Raw genomic sequence first — 15,241 nt, forward strand, 5'->3', positions numbered from 1 at the left:
TAATGCAGGAATGTTGAGATAGTCGAACGTCCATTTGGAGAACACTTTCCACTACCAAGTGGAACTCATGCAAGATCCAAGTATACCAGCATCTCACAGATGACGATCCCGAGTGTCAGGTGCAATTTACAGAATGAGCAACAGCACAACTGGCAACTAATCTAGATTTCCTCTTGACCGTGCTGTTCTCTGACGAGGCGATTTTTTATGTCAACTGTATACGCCGTCAAGATCCGAAATTTACAACATTTCATGCAATGGATTGACGATGCTTATGCTTCTATGGGTTCAGAGACATTGCTGGCTGTGCATGAGGGGTGGAAGAAGCGTGTAGTACACACCATTGGTACACAGGGTGCTCATTTCGAGCATGTGTTGTGATGGTATAAATAGGGATAGAACAGGCCATAATTCATTAACAGCATATGTCAAAAAGGACAGCAGTATTGCATACCTGATCAAAAAACAGTCTTGAAACATGTGTCGCATGCCTACTTACCAATTGAAAAAAATAAAGTGATATTCAAAACGACGTACTTCAAGATAACGGAAGGTAGACGTGCGGCACATGTTTTAAGACTGTTTTTTGATGGCGCATACCGTTGACGTAAAAAGTCGCCTCATCAGAGAACAGCACAGTCAAGGGGATGTCCACATTGGCTGCCAGTTGTGCTGTTGTCCATTCTGCAAAACTGCACCCGACGGTCTGGATCATCCTCTGTGAGATGCTGGTGAACTTGGATCTTGTATGGGTGCCACTTGTTAGTGGAAAGTATCTTCCGAATGGACGTTCGACTAACTACATTCCTGGGATTAACGCCATGTGCTACATTGGGGGATTTTACTGAAAGATCCGAGGATAGCAACTGTGGTTTCCTCACCTGTAGACGTTTCCGGACGACCACTACAATGTCTGATATTTAAAGAACACGTCTCCCGGAATCTACTGATGAGTTTGGCCACACCTTTGTAGGATATGGGCTCCCTTTCGGGTATAGTGAATTAAATGCCACCACACGCGAGCTGCGATTTCCACACATCATGATGATCTCAATACGTTCCTAGGTCACCAGTACCATCGTAAAGTCACTGGAATCTGCAACGATAAAACTGGCCATAATTCATCAGCAGTTAGTGATATGAGAAAATGGACAGCAGCATTGCATTCCTGATGAAAAGAAGTATTAACACATGTGCCGCATGTCTATCTTCCATTTTTAAAAAAAATAAAGTGATATTCAAAATGGTGGTCATGGCTGTCACGTGTGTCTTAAGTCCTCCCACCCCTACGCATCATCTATGAACAACGTGGACCTCTAGCCAAGCAGACTTTTCTGTTACATGACTGTCATCATACATTTGGCCCATCCTGTACATTACCAAGTATTCACAGTTTTGTTTGTACACTTCATCAATTGCCAACTTCATTATTTTTATTCATTTAATATTTATTTATTTATTTATTTGTTTGTTAACAGACACCACGTACATCTCACACGCCATTTCACACTAGATATATAAAAATAACAAAAGAAAGGAATTTCGGATGAAATCAGCCAGGACCTGTATGCTAGTACCATTCCGGCATTTGTCTGGTAGGACTGAGGGAAACCCTGGAAATATCAGTCAGGATAGTTGGCCGCGAGGGAAGAACTCGCGGCGACTTACCGAATGCCAATCCAACGTGTAACGCCCCCATCCGTAGCCTAGCGGACAAGGTGGGAAAAACCAATCCAGCCTGGCCTCAGAAGGGGCTTTACACGAGCAAGCATCCGGATAGCTCAGGCTGTTGTTTCAATTCGGAAATCCAGAGGAGTAATAGTTCACAAATTAACAGTAAATATGTATATATATATAAACAAATAACAACACAACCAATTCAGGAAATAAATGTTTATTACAAATAAATTACAATAATTAATCTGTCTTCTCGCTGCCAAGTCAAAATCTGGATTCAATAAATATTTTATTTCTCAGTTTGAGAAAAGAAAAAAAATATTTAATATAATTCAAAGAATTGTTCGCTGAATTTTAAATCTTCAAAAATTGAATAATAGCAAATTCTCCAGTCAAGTCAGGAACCTCTGAAGTTTGACGCAAATATTCGAGGCCAGTCAAGAACCTCTCACACTTAACTGTAATGTGAACACTCAAGGCCAGTCTAGGACCTCTCTCTCTCTCTAGTCTAGTACTAATATATTCCTTTCTTTAAAAATAAGAAATAAATTTGTACCTTTAATCGAGTGAAGATTTCCCTTTCTCTCAAACCGAAGAAAAAGTTTCATAAATTCTTATCATAAAAAGAAATTATTCTTATTAATTTGTCGCAATTTAGTTTGAAAATAGAAAATTCCCGACGAAAAACAACCGCAAACAACTTTGCTATACTCAATTGAATGCGTTCCAACATCGAAACATCTGAAACACAAACCGGTCAAACATACTCCAAACAGTACGAACAAGTCAAACGAAGTTTTCTTTTTTTTTTAAAAAAAAAAGAATCAAATTTTACTATTAATTCCTCAGCATTAAAAACAGCATTAATAAGCCTTTCGGATTTTACTCTTTGAATCAAAAACATGAATTTCAGACCTGTAATAAACATAGGATGAATAGCACATTTCATAGGTTTCGGGTACAAATCCCTCCACCTTTGTTCCCCTGGATTTGCCGAGCTTATTCACGATAATTATTCCACTGAAAACCTAACCAAATGGAGCCAACAAGACAACCCACAGAATACACATAAAGACGTAGACAGACAATCTAATAGAAAAATTGAAAATTAACTCACCTCTGAAAATCCACGTTTTTACCTCAACTTTCTGTAGTTTCTCTGCCCTCAATCGTCTCGGACTCTCTTATCAAAACAAGAATATTCCACTGTAAGGTGAGGTTATGCTCAGGATTCAATTTAAATGATCTCAATTCAATTAGAAACTCAATTGAGAAAATGGGACGTAGATCCACAATTTCCCACATTCACGAAATCGAGAAAAAAATGCATACACAATTACAATTACGTGATACCGAGTATTACTCATGCACCTTTCTGCAATTTGCTTGCTAATAGAAGCAGAGAGAACTAAACCAAGCCTCCCTTCCAACACTTTTATCGAATTTCCAAGCAACACTATTTTCACTAATTTTTCAAAAATATGCAAATACACTAAATATTGCAGTAAATGAAATATCACTATAATCATAATCCTCACTTGTAATGGATATTCTTATTTCCTTCTATAACACACTCTCCTACAAACGAAGACTTCAATACAAGAAACGTGAACCAACACGAAACGTCCATTTAGATTCATAATCCATTCGAACAGCCTAATCCTTCCAGATGTTACCCGTTCATACAACACAGCCCAAGTCAGCTAGCCGAGGCCAGCTACTTGCGGCCGCAAAGCCGTGACCATGCGCAGTCAACGACCAGCGCATAAGCCAAGACCTTGATATTTCTCGGTTACGAAAAGCAAAGGAAATCTTCTCACAAACGTTATTTTTACATTTAATTCTTTCTCTCTTAATTTTTAAAAAATTTCGCAGATGATTCTTTTGTATAAGCTTATGTCTCTTGCTGTAACACATAATATTAAATACAATAATAGTAATTTTACCAGTTTTCTTATCGAAGATTTTACATTTTTATTTTTATAATTTCTTTTTTTTTCCGTGACTTGTAACGGGCACGTTACAAACTCGCCGCCCTGGAAAGAAAAATTCTCAAACCAAGAATTTTTCGACATCATCTTCTTGGCAAGCTACGAAATACAAAAAGATTATGAGACACAAATTTTAAACAAACATATATATAAACAACAATCAACTGACTACAATACTACATATATATATCAAACAACGTTAAAAATTCTAAACTATATTTTCAAATTTTCAAAAAACTTTTACTTATATATTTATATAAAAGTTATTTACAACAATATACAATTTTTTTTTCTGTGATTCAAAAATCTTACTTAAACATATATATATATAATTAATTACTGTATTTACAAATTTTTTTTTTGTTTCACTATGGCCATAGTAAAATCTATATTTACAAGTAATAAATAATTATTTACAATTTTAATAAAAATAGCAACAATACTGATGAATTTTTTTTAAATATACTAACAAAATGCAATTGCAATTTCATTAAACCATAACTAGACTTAAACTTTTAAGGATAAAGCAAGGTTTTTCAAGGAAATTTTTAATCTTCGTCCCCCACTCTATCTAGGTTTCTTCTATCTCTATAGACCTTTACCTCTGAAACATGGGATCGGCGATAAGAATTTGGAGAATCATTTTCGTCAGAAACAAGAATCGTATTGGGAGTTAAGAAACTCCTCACTACAAACGGCCCATACCACTTATCTGCTAAGGACTTAGCTATTTTATCCTTCAACGAAGATTTAACGTGAGTTTTTAATAAAACCTTATCACCAATACTGAAATTTACAGGGTTTCTTCTTCTCATCATCAGCTTCCGCCGTTTACTCCAGCTCTTTTCCATGTTTTCAATAGCGTTATTCCACAATTCAGCCGATGACTTCCCACCATAGTCTGAACTGACGATGTGCCATCGATTCTCTAATGGTGTAGAATATGGACGTCCGTAGAATAATTCGATAGGACACATCTTCAGTCCCTCATGCTCGCTGATATTCAGTGTAAACTGCAATTGCGGAATCAGACTGCTCCATAGATGTTGCCTTTTTGATATATAGGCACGTAACGCCGCCTTTAAGGTTTTTATAAATCTCTCCGCTGCGTTTCCTCCCGGGTGATAGGGACTGAGTCGGATATGACGAATCCCTAGTCCAAACAAGAAGGTTCTAAATTTCTCAGACACAAAGATGGAAGCATTGTCAGTCGATATGGCCTCCGGAAAACCAATTCCACTGAAAATCTCCATCATTTTATTTGCCACCACTGTTGAATTTATGGTCCTCAATTTTTCCAACACAACGAAGCGACTGGCGTTATCAACTCCAATCAAAATAAACTTATATCCCTGAGAATTTGGGAGAACACCTACAATGTCAAACATCCAATGAGCATTTATTCTTTTACTGAATTCGGAAGCTAGATGCCCCATCTTCTTCTGATTTACCTCTTTGGATTTCTGACAAATATCACATGTAGAAACATAGTCTCTAACATCCTCTTTCATTTTTTCCCAAGTAAATTTCCGCATCAGCTTTTTTAATGTCTTATACGTACCAGAATGTCCTCCGACTATCCTGTCGTCATGATGATATTCTATCATAACCTTCCGTAGTTTTTTAGGAATTACCACCTTATATGGATTCATGACAGATTTAGTCTTCTTCATAAGTATTTTATTATTAAGTAGGAATCCTGAAATACTTTCCCCACGCTCTAACTTCTCTATTATTTCCTTCAGCTCGATGTCTTCTCGCTGTAATTTATCAATCGAATCTTCTACTAAAGGAAGTTTCCACTTATTGGCTATTTCCATGTTCTTCTTGAAAGCAGCTAGTCCTACAGGTCCTTCCATAATGTCGAACTCAAAAGGATCGTACATCCTGGTCAGAAAGTCCGCAACGGTATTGTCTGCTGACCTCACATGTTTTATCTTAAAGTTAAACTGACAAAGTATTTCTACCAATGGACCATATTTCAGGAGTCTCTTGCTGTTATTCAAAATCCAAGTTAACGCTTTGTTGTCGGTGAGTACGTCAAATTCATTTATGAGATAATGTTTATAACGTGAAATAGTTTTAACCAGGCTGATAAACTCTATTTCATATATGCTTCGGTGCTTATCAGCCTCCGAAAGCCGTTTACTAAAGTAGGCAACTGGTTGAAGATTGCCATTTTCATTCTCCTGAGAGACGCACCCAGCCACACTCTTCCCAGAGCCGTCCACGTTAACAATGAACCTCTTGTTCAAATCCGGCGTTTTCAAAACGACATTTTCAATTAAAATGTTCTTTAGTCTATCTAGCAACATTTGATGCTCCTTCGTCCATTCAAATTTTACCTTGGGTGACTTTAAGGCACTCAAAGGTCCCATTAGTTCTTGAAATTCAGAAGCAAATTTGGAGTAGTAATTAAATAAACCTAATATTTTCATAAGACCACGTCTATTTCTAGGAGGAGGAATGTTTTTAATGGCTGACACCCTACTAGGATCGATTTCCATTTGATCCCCTTCTATCACATATCCTAAATAGTTAATACGTCTATAAAAGAACATACATTTGTCTGGGGATACAGTAATACCATAATCTTTAAATCGTTCGAATACCCTTTCAACAGTTTTCATATGTTCTTCGATGGAATTGGAAGCTATCAGGACATCATCGAAAAATAATTTAACACCCTCGTCTCTCATATCTCCTAATACCTTTTCCATGGCTCGAGACAAAATATTACTTCCCGTCTTAATTCCTACTGGAAGACGAGTATACTGATAGCACCCTTTTGGAGTTACAATAGTTGTTATGTCTCGAGAACCTTTATCTAGCTGGATTTGGAAGTACGCACGGCGTAAATCTATTTTCGTGTACACGCGCTTATCAGCTAAACCTGTAAGGCATTCCTCTAAATTAGGAGACGGATATACGTCGTTCACAATAAGTGAATTAGCCTTAATGTAATTCCCAACAATACGATGAGTGTTATTCTTATTCCGAACTAGAAAACAGCTACTGGCAAAATTAGAGTGATCAACTTCCTCTAGAATACCTTGATCCAATAACTCTCGAATTTGATCATAAAAAATCTTTTCTTTATTTTTTGGAATAGGAAATGGTGTGTCCTTAAATGGTTTATTGTCCTTAAGATATAATCTGCCAATAAAATTTTTTATACACCCTACTCTATCTGATATCACGTCTTTATATTTAACCTTTATAGAATCAATGAAAGAGATCACCTCTGGTTCATTGAATCTCCAAGAATCCCGATTATCATTTTGGTTTTTCAACTGTGTGCATTCCGGATTTTTCACCTGCATGGTAGTCTGATCATGTAAACTATCGGATGTACGAGGCTCGTCCGAAATAAACTTTTTATTTCTCTGAATCAACTTGTGAAAGTTTTCAGCTTGATCTATATCAATATCTGAAACTTCAGAGCCGCTGCTACCATCTAAAGAATTCAGTTTATCCACTTTATTCACTGGACCACTGCTATGACTAAGCTCCACTTTCTTTTCAGCTAAGTTTGTATCCGGAGTTACCACTAAAGTTTTATTCTTTAATCCTTTCTTCCTACGATTCCTACGCTTGCTTTTCTTTCCACTAGTATTTGCATCGGGTTTCACAACACTATCTTGCTCCTTATCTGGCAACCTAGCATTGCTCGCCGAATGTTCACTATGACCAAGTTCAACATTAAGAACTGCAGATGTTAAATCGACAACTAAAGGTTGACCCGAATTTTCTATTGGACTACTATTTCCTAATTTGTCCATTAACCGAGAATTCGCATTGCACTGTCCCGAATTCTCCAAGTTAATTTCGGATATTTCATTTGCACCACTCTGATTTCCATAAAAATTATCAATAACTGAGATACAACTGCCCTCTGAAGATGAATTATTATACTGAGTCCGAACTGGATTTGTAACTACGGACCTTTCAATCGCACCACCCAGTATTTTCCCAAAATTCGTACGACTTTCATCCTTCCACATGGATTCAATGGAATCTTCGATCTTTCGAACATCTCCAACTTCTGAATCAATCATAGATCTCAGATGATTCAGCTGGATAGCACTAGGCGCTGGAATTTCTAATAATTTGGATTCAAGGTCAAAATAATCCAAATCGCACTGAACACTCGCATCTTTTTTCCGAAAATTAAATCCATCTTCACAAATAAAAATCGATACCATAAAGTTCGAAACAGAAGAAACATCATGTTTAGTAGAGTGATGATCAGTTATCATTACATCCCTTTGGCCAGACTCATCACCAGATTTAAATCCGATAAGATGTTTGTTATGTTGAATCACCTTCTTATAATTTAACCTAACCCGTTTCTTTCCACCGCGTAGAATCAAACAGTTTCTAGCATAATCTATAACTGAGTTTGTCGATCGTAAGAAAGGCGTTCCCAGAAGACACATGCAAGGCAACTGTTCCACTATCTTAAATGATATTCTCTCAAAATGGCCGGAGAGATTCAAAGTCAATATTATCTCCCGGTTTGTTGAAAAATTTAACCCGGACGGAGCATTCACCACCTTTTCAGGAGTCAATCTAATAAATTTCTCCAATCCACAAAACCGCACTAAGTCCAGTCGAACGATGTTAAAGCTTGAACCTCCATCCACACAAATGTCTGTTAAATAGTTATGTATTTTACCAACCACAAATGAAGCGACGGTATTGTCCAATTCACTAGGAATTGTGTTAACTGAAGCATTAGATGCTTTAAATTGATCAGACCGTTCATTTGGAATCTTGTTTTTTCCATGAACCTGAGATTCTACTTTCAAGCGATTCTTTACATTAGTAGGGTAAGAATTATTTAATCCTTTATTCAAAGAAAAAATTTTATCACCCACTGGAAATTCTCTATTTTTAAAACCTTGATCAGGATTTAACATTACTAAATTAGTCTTTTTCCGAAAAGAACCCATCTCCCTATTATATTCCAATTGATTTCGAAAGTTTAATTCATGCTTATCAGCAATATCCATTAACTCGGATCGGGTAGCTGGAATGTAATAATTCAGCATTTTATATCTATTGTTTGGATTCATGCCACATACAATGATATTTACCATGTCTGACTCATTATCCATAAAATTTAATACATTCATGGCAATTACTATAGATCTTACATACTGAGTAACTGATTCAGTGAGGCGTTGACGTCTATAAATTCTCTCAGAAATAAGTGAATGTAATGCAACAGGCGTAATAAAATTGTTAACAAGCCTAGATTTTAACTCATTCCAAGCTATTTGATGATTTAATGCTAACAAAATTTCTTTTAATAATGAACCTTCACATTTCCCGACAAGAACAGAAAGAATCATACTCAAAGAGTAGCTTGTATCCATTAGAGTTTCCTCAATTTTGGCTAATATTTCGAAAACTTGCAAACTATTACTGCCATCAGTTGTTTTAAATTCCTTAAATTTTAACTCTAGAAAATCACTAGTTCTTTTAAATGTATACTTCATCAGGAGATTATGCTCAACATTTGAAGATTCATTAGTACTATGCAAAGTTGGCAACCCTGTTAATACATTTTCACCCATCTGAGTTCTCCTAGGTGGAGCACCATACCGCGGATGTAACGAAGTCTTGGGAGTGGAATTTCTAATTTGAGAAACCCTTCGGTAATAATCTCTAAGATTCAAGTACCTAGAAGGAACCTCATTCTTATCAGGACCTGAATTTCCAAAATTTATCGAATTCCTATCATTATTTGAACCAGAACTCATTAAAGGCTCATTAAAAGTAACTTGCCTCTGATCTCGAAACGATTCGTTCAAACTCCCAATATTAACAAATCTACTGAAATTGTATTCATCCGCAGGTGACTGCGAACTACCTCCACATTCTAAATTATTAGCTCCCATAGCTGGTTGTCTAATATGAAAACTCCCTTGAGTTGGTGGAGTCAGTGACATATTCAACTGTCCAAAATCAGATCTAGTATCAGTTTCAAGATTGCCGGTTCTATCTACCGTTATCAATTCGGAATATTGCTCCGGAATATCAATACTGACATACTCCATCGGATTACACATATGTATTAGTATATAACAATACAAGTATAAATAGAACATAAATAATATAATTATAATACATACAAAATACAATACTAACTACGAACACTACTGCGACCCAGACTTTTTTTTTTTTTTTGACCAAATGGAAATAATCCTAATAATACCTTGCTTCACCTTAATTCAATTTATCAAACATACTAGTAATTTATAAATGAACAATAATTTCCAAGTAGCAATCATGAATTTAATTCTGAAATGCAAAAGCAAGTGCGAAATTCCAAAAATAATTATGAGTTTAATAAGTATATCAAAAGTAATAACCAACGGACTTGAAATACTTACAACAACAAAATTAATAGCGGACATGAAATACTTACAATACAAACCCAAAAATTTTTGAAAGGACTTGGAATACAAACCCAAAAATTTTAGAGAAGGGACTTGGGCTGTGTTCAAATTTGTAACGCCCCCATCCGTAGCCTAGCGGACAAGGTGGGAAAAACCAATCCAGCCTGGCCTCAGAAGGGGCTTTACACGAGCAAGCATCCGGATAGCTCAGGCTGTTGTTTCAATTCGGAAATCCAGAGGAGTAATAGTTCACAAATTAACAGTAAATATGTATATATATATAAACAAATAACAACACAACCAATTCAGGAAATAAATGTTTATTACAAATAAATTACAATAATTAATCTGTCTTCACGCTGCCAAGTCAAAATCTGGATTCAATAAATATTTTATTTCTCAGTTTGAGAAAAGAAAAAAAATATTTAATATAATTCAAAGAATTGTTCGCTGAATTTTAAATCTTCAAAAATTGAATAATAGCAAATTCTCCAGTCAAGTCAGGAACCTCTGAAGTTTGACGCAAATATTCGAGGCCAGTCAAGAACCTTTCACACTTAACTGTAATGTGAACACTCAAGGCCAGTCTAGGACCTCTCTCTCTCTCTAGTCTAGTACTAATATATTCCTTTCTTTAAAAATAAGAAATAAATTTGTACCTTTAATCGAGTGAAGATTTCCCTTTCTCTCAAACCGAAGAAAAAGTTTCATAAATTCTTATCATAAAAAGAAATTATTCTTATTAATTTGTCGCAATTTAGTTTGAAAATAGAAAATTCCCGACGAAAAACAACCGCAAACAACTTTGCTATACTCAATTGAATGCGTTCCAACATCGAAACATCTGAAACACAAACCGGTCAAACATACTCCAAACAGTACGAACAAGTCAAACGAAGTTTTCTTTTTTTTTTTAAAAAAAAAGAATCAAATTTTACTATTAATTCCTCAGCATTAAAAACAGCATTAATAAGCCTTTCGGATTTTACTCTTTGAATCAAAAACATGAATTTCAGACCTGTAATAAACATAGGATGAATAGCACATTTCATAGGTTTCGGGTACAAATCCCTCCACCTTTGTTCCCCTGGATTTGCCGAGCTTATTCACGATAATTATTCCACTGAAAACCTAACCAAATGGAGCCAACAAGACAACCCACAGAATACACATAAAGACGTAGACAGACAATCTAATAGAAAAATTGAAAATTAACTCACCTCTGAAAATCCACGTTTTTACCTCAACTTTCTGTAGTTTCTCTGCCCTCAATCGTCTCGGACTCTCTTATCAAAACAAGAATATTCCACTGTAAGGTGAGGTTATGCTCAGGATTCAATTTAAATGATCTCAATTCAATTAGAAACTCAATTGAGAAAATGGGACGTAGATCCACAATTTCCCACATTCACGAAATCGAGAAAAAAATGCATACACAATTACAATTACGTGATACCGAGTATTACTCATGCACCTTTCTGCAATTTGCTTGCTAATAGAAGCAGAGAGAACTAAACCAAGCCTCCCTTCCAACACTTTTATCGAATTTCCAAGCAACACTATTTTCACTAATTTTTCAAAAATATGCAAATACACTAAATATTGCAGTAAATGAAATATCACTATAATCATAATCCTCACTTGTAATGGATATTCTTATTTCCTTCTATAACACACTCTCCTACAAACGAAGACTTCAATACAAGAAACGTGAACCAACACGAAACGTCCATTTAGATTCATAATCCATTCGAACAGCCTAATCCTTCCAGATGTTACCCGTTCATACAACACAGCCCAAGTCAGCTAGCCGAGGCCAGCTACTTGCGGCCGCAAAGCCGTGACCATGCGCAGTCAACGACCAGCGCATAAGCCAAGACCTTGATATTTCTCGGTTACGAAAAGCAAAGGAAATCTTCTCACAAACGTTATTTTTACATTTAATTCTTTCTCTCTTAATTTTTAAAAAATTTCGCAGATGATTCTTTTGTATAAGCTTATGTCTCTTGCTGTAACACATAATATTAAATACAATAATAGTAATTTTACCAGTTTTCTTATCGAAGATTTTACATTTTTATTTTTATAATTTCTTTTTTTTTCCGTGACTTGTAACGGGCACGTTACAAACGCGCTCCCCAGTGCGCTACGACGACTTGGTGCATTACGTTACTGTTCGAGATTTAAATCAATTAGTTACGTTTTACAAATTCATAACTCCCACATACCTTGCAGCAACAAGATGTAATTTATATGACATTTACAATATGATATGGTATTCATGTATGCAAGTATAGAAGTTCGTACGAGCTATCAGAATTGTGCTACAGTGTTACTAAGTTGTGTATGTTTTTTTGTTGTTTTTGCTTTTCTTTGGAATTTCATTGTTAAATTACAACAAAAGTAAGTGGCTTACAGTTTTGTTATTACCCTGTTTGAAAGTCAGAAAGATGATGTGTTCAAGGGCTGGTAGAGGTTCTCCCCACCAGCTCTGTTATTCCCATAAAAATGAACTTCGTTACATTTTACTATTTCGTTTTTGTTTGTTTGTTTTGTTTTGCTTTGAATTGAACATATCAGCCAGAATTTTTGCTGGAAAATCATTCTGTTCCTGTTAGTACAAACATTCTGTTTAGTTCTGTAAATTCTGTAAATTTAACTTTGATGTCATTCATAATGAGAAAGTTGTGAGACCCTGAAAACGTTCCCCGGGCAACATTGCTCATTTCGGCGAATATTGGGCCTACACACTGTGATGCATATCTTATTATAACTTTGGTTTTATCTACAGGAATGCTTTTAAACTTAGTATTTTATCTCTTGATAATACCCAACTTATGTGTATAACTTCATGTAAATCAACGATGTTTACGGAAAAGACCTTTGCAAATTGGTCGATCTTAAGTGAAATGACCCACAAATCATATAGTAAAATATACAGATAATATTGATTGTTCTACTAGCAATTCAGTCCCACGCATACGTGTTTCATAGATGTAGAATGTAAAAGAATATTGAGAACCACAAACCTAGACCAATAACTGTAGTTAAAATGTGTTTTTTTAATGTATTACCTGTGGAAATTCAATGTAAGGATAGGGACGAGCATCCATATGTATCTGAAACGAGATGTTTCCAGTTTAGAACCCATTGACACTTAGAGATACGCAACAGCACTGTCAATAAAGAGGAAAACTAAAAAAAGTTTTACTTCACAATGTTAACATAGAATTGCACATCAGAGAGGCTCAATGTAAGATAACTTTGTTACTCAGACTTCCGATACATATTGAGCCTGTAAATAAATTCCTGTTACATGTTGCAAGAAGATCGACTGGTACAATAATTTACGTGATGCTAACTCAGATTATGAATGGCGAATGGCATGGGGGCTTGTAGGTTCTATCTTTAAAACACCGCAGAGAAAAATGAAATCACAGAGCAAAATGTCCATTGAATGTGAAAACCGAAGAAGAAATTCACAATCGGTTCTAAAACAACGGTGAATTAATCTGTTTGGTAATACCCTATTAACTTCTTACTTTTTTCGTGAAAATAGGGAGATGCTTTATTCTGTTGGTAGACGAAACCTGGCATATCCTGTTCCAGCTGCAACATAAGCCATTTCTTAACCTGTACAGATATGAAAAACACCTAACTGTTTGCTTATTGAAAACGAAAGGGCAATATATATACATAGGATGTTTCCGTGATGCTGTGCAAAACTCAAAGGAACGAAAGATGATGCCAAAAGAAGCAATTTAAAGATAGGAACGAGTGTCTGGAAATGCGTCGTTTTGGAGATAGGGGCCGCCGTCAATTTGTCGCAACGGTAGAAAAATGGCCGTAACTCAAGAAGGAAATGTCGTATTAAGGTCCGGTGAAAGGCAGTGTGCATTATTTTTACCTGCAGATTTCATTAATGTTGGAATGGACTGAAAGCACTAAACACTAATTATTCCATTAGTCCATCGGCTTATATTACAGTTTACGCACTCTTGCAGAAGGGAACTTGTTTCAATTTGTCGTCCAGATTTAGGGCTTGCAAAAATATTCAACCAGCACCACATGTGACTCTACGAAAAATCAATCGTATGTCTAACACCAAAGGTGACCACCATGTACACATAGTGTTACAGAAGTTTGTTTACAACAGCTCAGAAACAATGGAGGAGGTAACAAAGACTTTTTATGTATGAGAAGGATGAAAATATATGTCACCATATTCATCCTCGACACAACTAAAAGTTCTAAACGTAATTATGGAAAAAAATCATATACAACTATTATGAAAGTCGAAAGAAACATAGTTCAAAGCAAATTTCATTCCACAGTTCAAAATGCATCCACAATTTTGGGAGCCTATAATCGTCTACACTTACACATACTGCAATCTCACTTACAAATAGGGCTACATATCTTCTATAAAGCTTCTCGAAACCTTAAATAAATGAATATTTCTACGTTAACTGCCACTTTGATAAACTTTTCTTCTGGTTTTAATTAAATTATGTTAAAAATTAACAAAGTAACCTCAAGTTCAGTTTCGTTTTAAATTTAAAGCAGATTAAGCATTTAAACCAGTTTGTGTGAAACTAGAATTTTTTCAAAAAAGCATTCTAAAAAAGAATTTTGATTATAAATTAGATTTCTCTAGTAATGGATGAAAACAAAGGGTATTGGACGAGGAAGGAGATAAAACCACACATCAATAATGTCACAATTAAACTGTTACATAAAGCAGTGTTTTATCAAGTGTAATGTTTAATTGTGGTGAGTAAAAAAAAAAAATAAACGTTATAAAGACGTTCTAAAGACGTTATACTTTTTCTAAAATGTTCCTTTAAATTCTTTACAGTGGTTTCACCTCTTCTCTTGTCCGATGATTGAATGGTAATGTAGAACAAAATTTAAAATCAACAAGTACAAAATTATATATATTTATAATTATTATAGAAATTACTTAAATAAAAAAATAACAGTTGTTTTAATACGTTACCTCCATCGGGAAATCTAGTGGGTGATCATGTCGGGGCTGCTGATTCTAAAACGAAAAAATACCCTTATATAACGTTATGATAGCTTCAATAACATCAGAATTAAATTAAGACTAAGATTGGTAAAGACAAAGATTAATCTCCTTGATAAATATTGGTTCGTTTCGAT

The 15,241-nt window shown here is 35.3% G+C and overlaps 1 protein-coding gene across 4 annotated transcripts in view; it reads right to left on the reverse strand.

Moving 5' to 3' along the window:
* LOC145687684 (uncharacterized) overlaps positions 1-15,241 on the reverse strand; it is a 131,598-nt gene that overhangs the window by 62,266 nt on the left and 54,091 nt on the right. For 2 of the 4 annotated variants that reach the window (XM_081761140.1, XM_081761139.1), the window contains 2 exons: positions 15,075-15,119; positions 13,150-13,194 (listed from right to left, as the gene is read on the reverse strand). In XM_081761140.1, the coding sequence (XP_081617266.1) occupies positions 13,150-13,194; positions 15,075-15,119 (90 nt within the window). The remainder of the gene's footprint in view (positions 1-13,149; positions 13,195-15,074; positions 15,120-15,241) is intronic. The other 2 variants (XM_081761142.1, XM_081761141.1) reach the window with 1 other exon arrangement.

The sequence above is a fragment of the Thermobia domestica genome, chromosome 6, assembly GCF_964235325.1.
Source record: "Thermobia domestica chromosome 6, izTheDome1.hap1.1, whole genome shotgun sequence".
NCBI classification, from domain to species: domain Eukaryota; kingdom Metazoa; phylum Arthropoda; class Insecta; order Zygentoma; family Lepismatidae; genus Thermobia; species Thermobia domestica.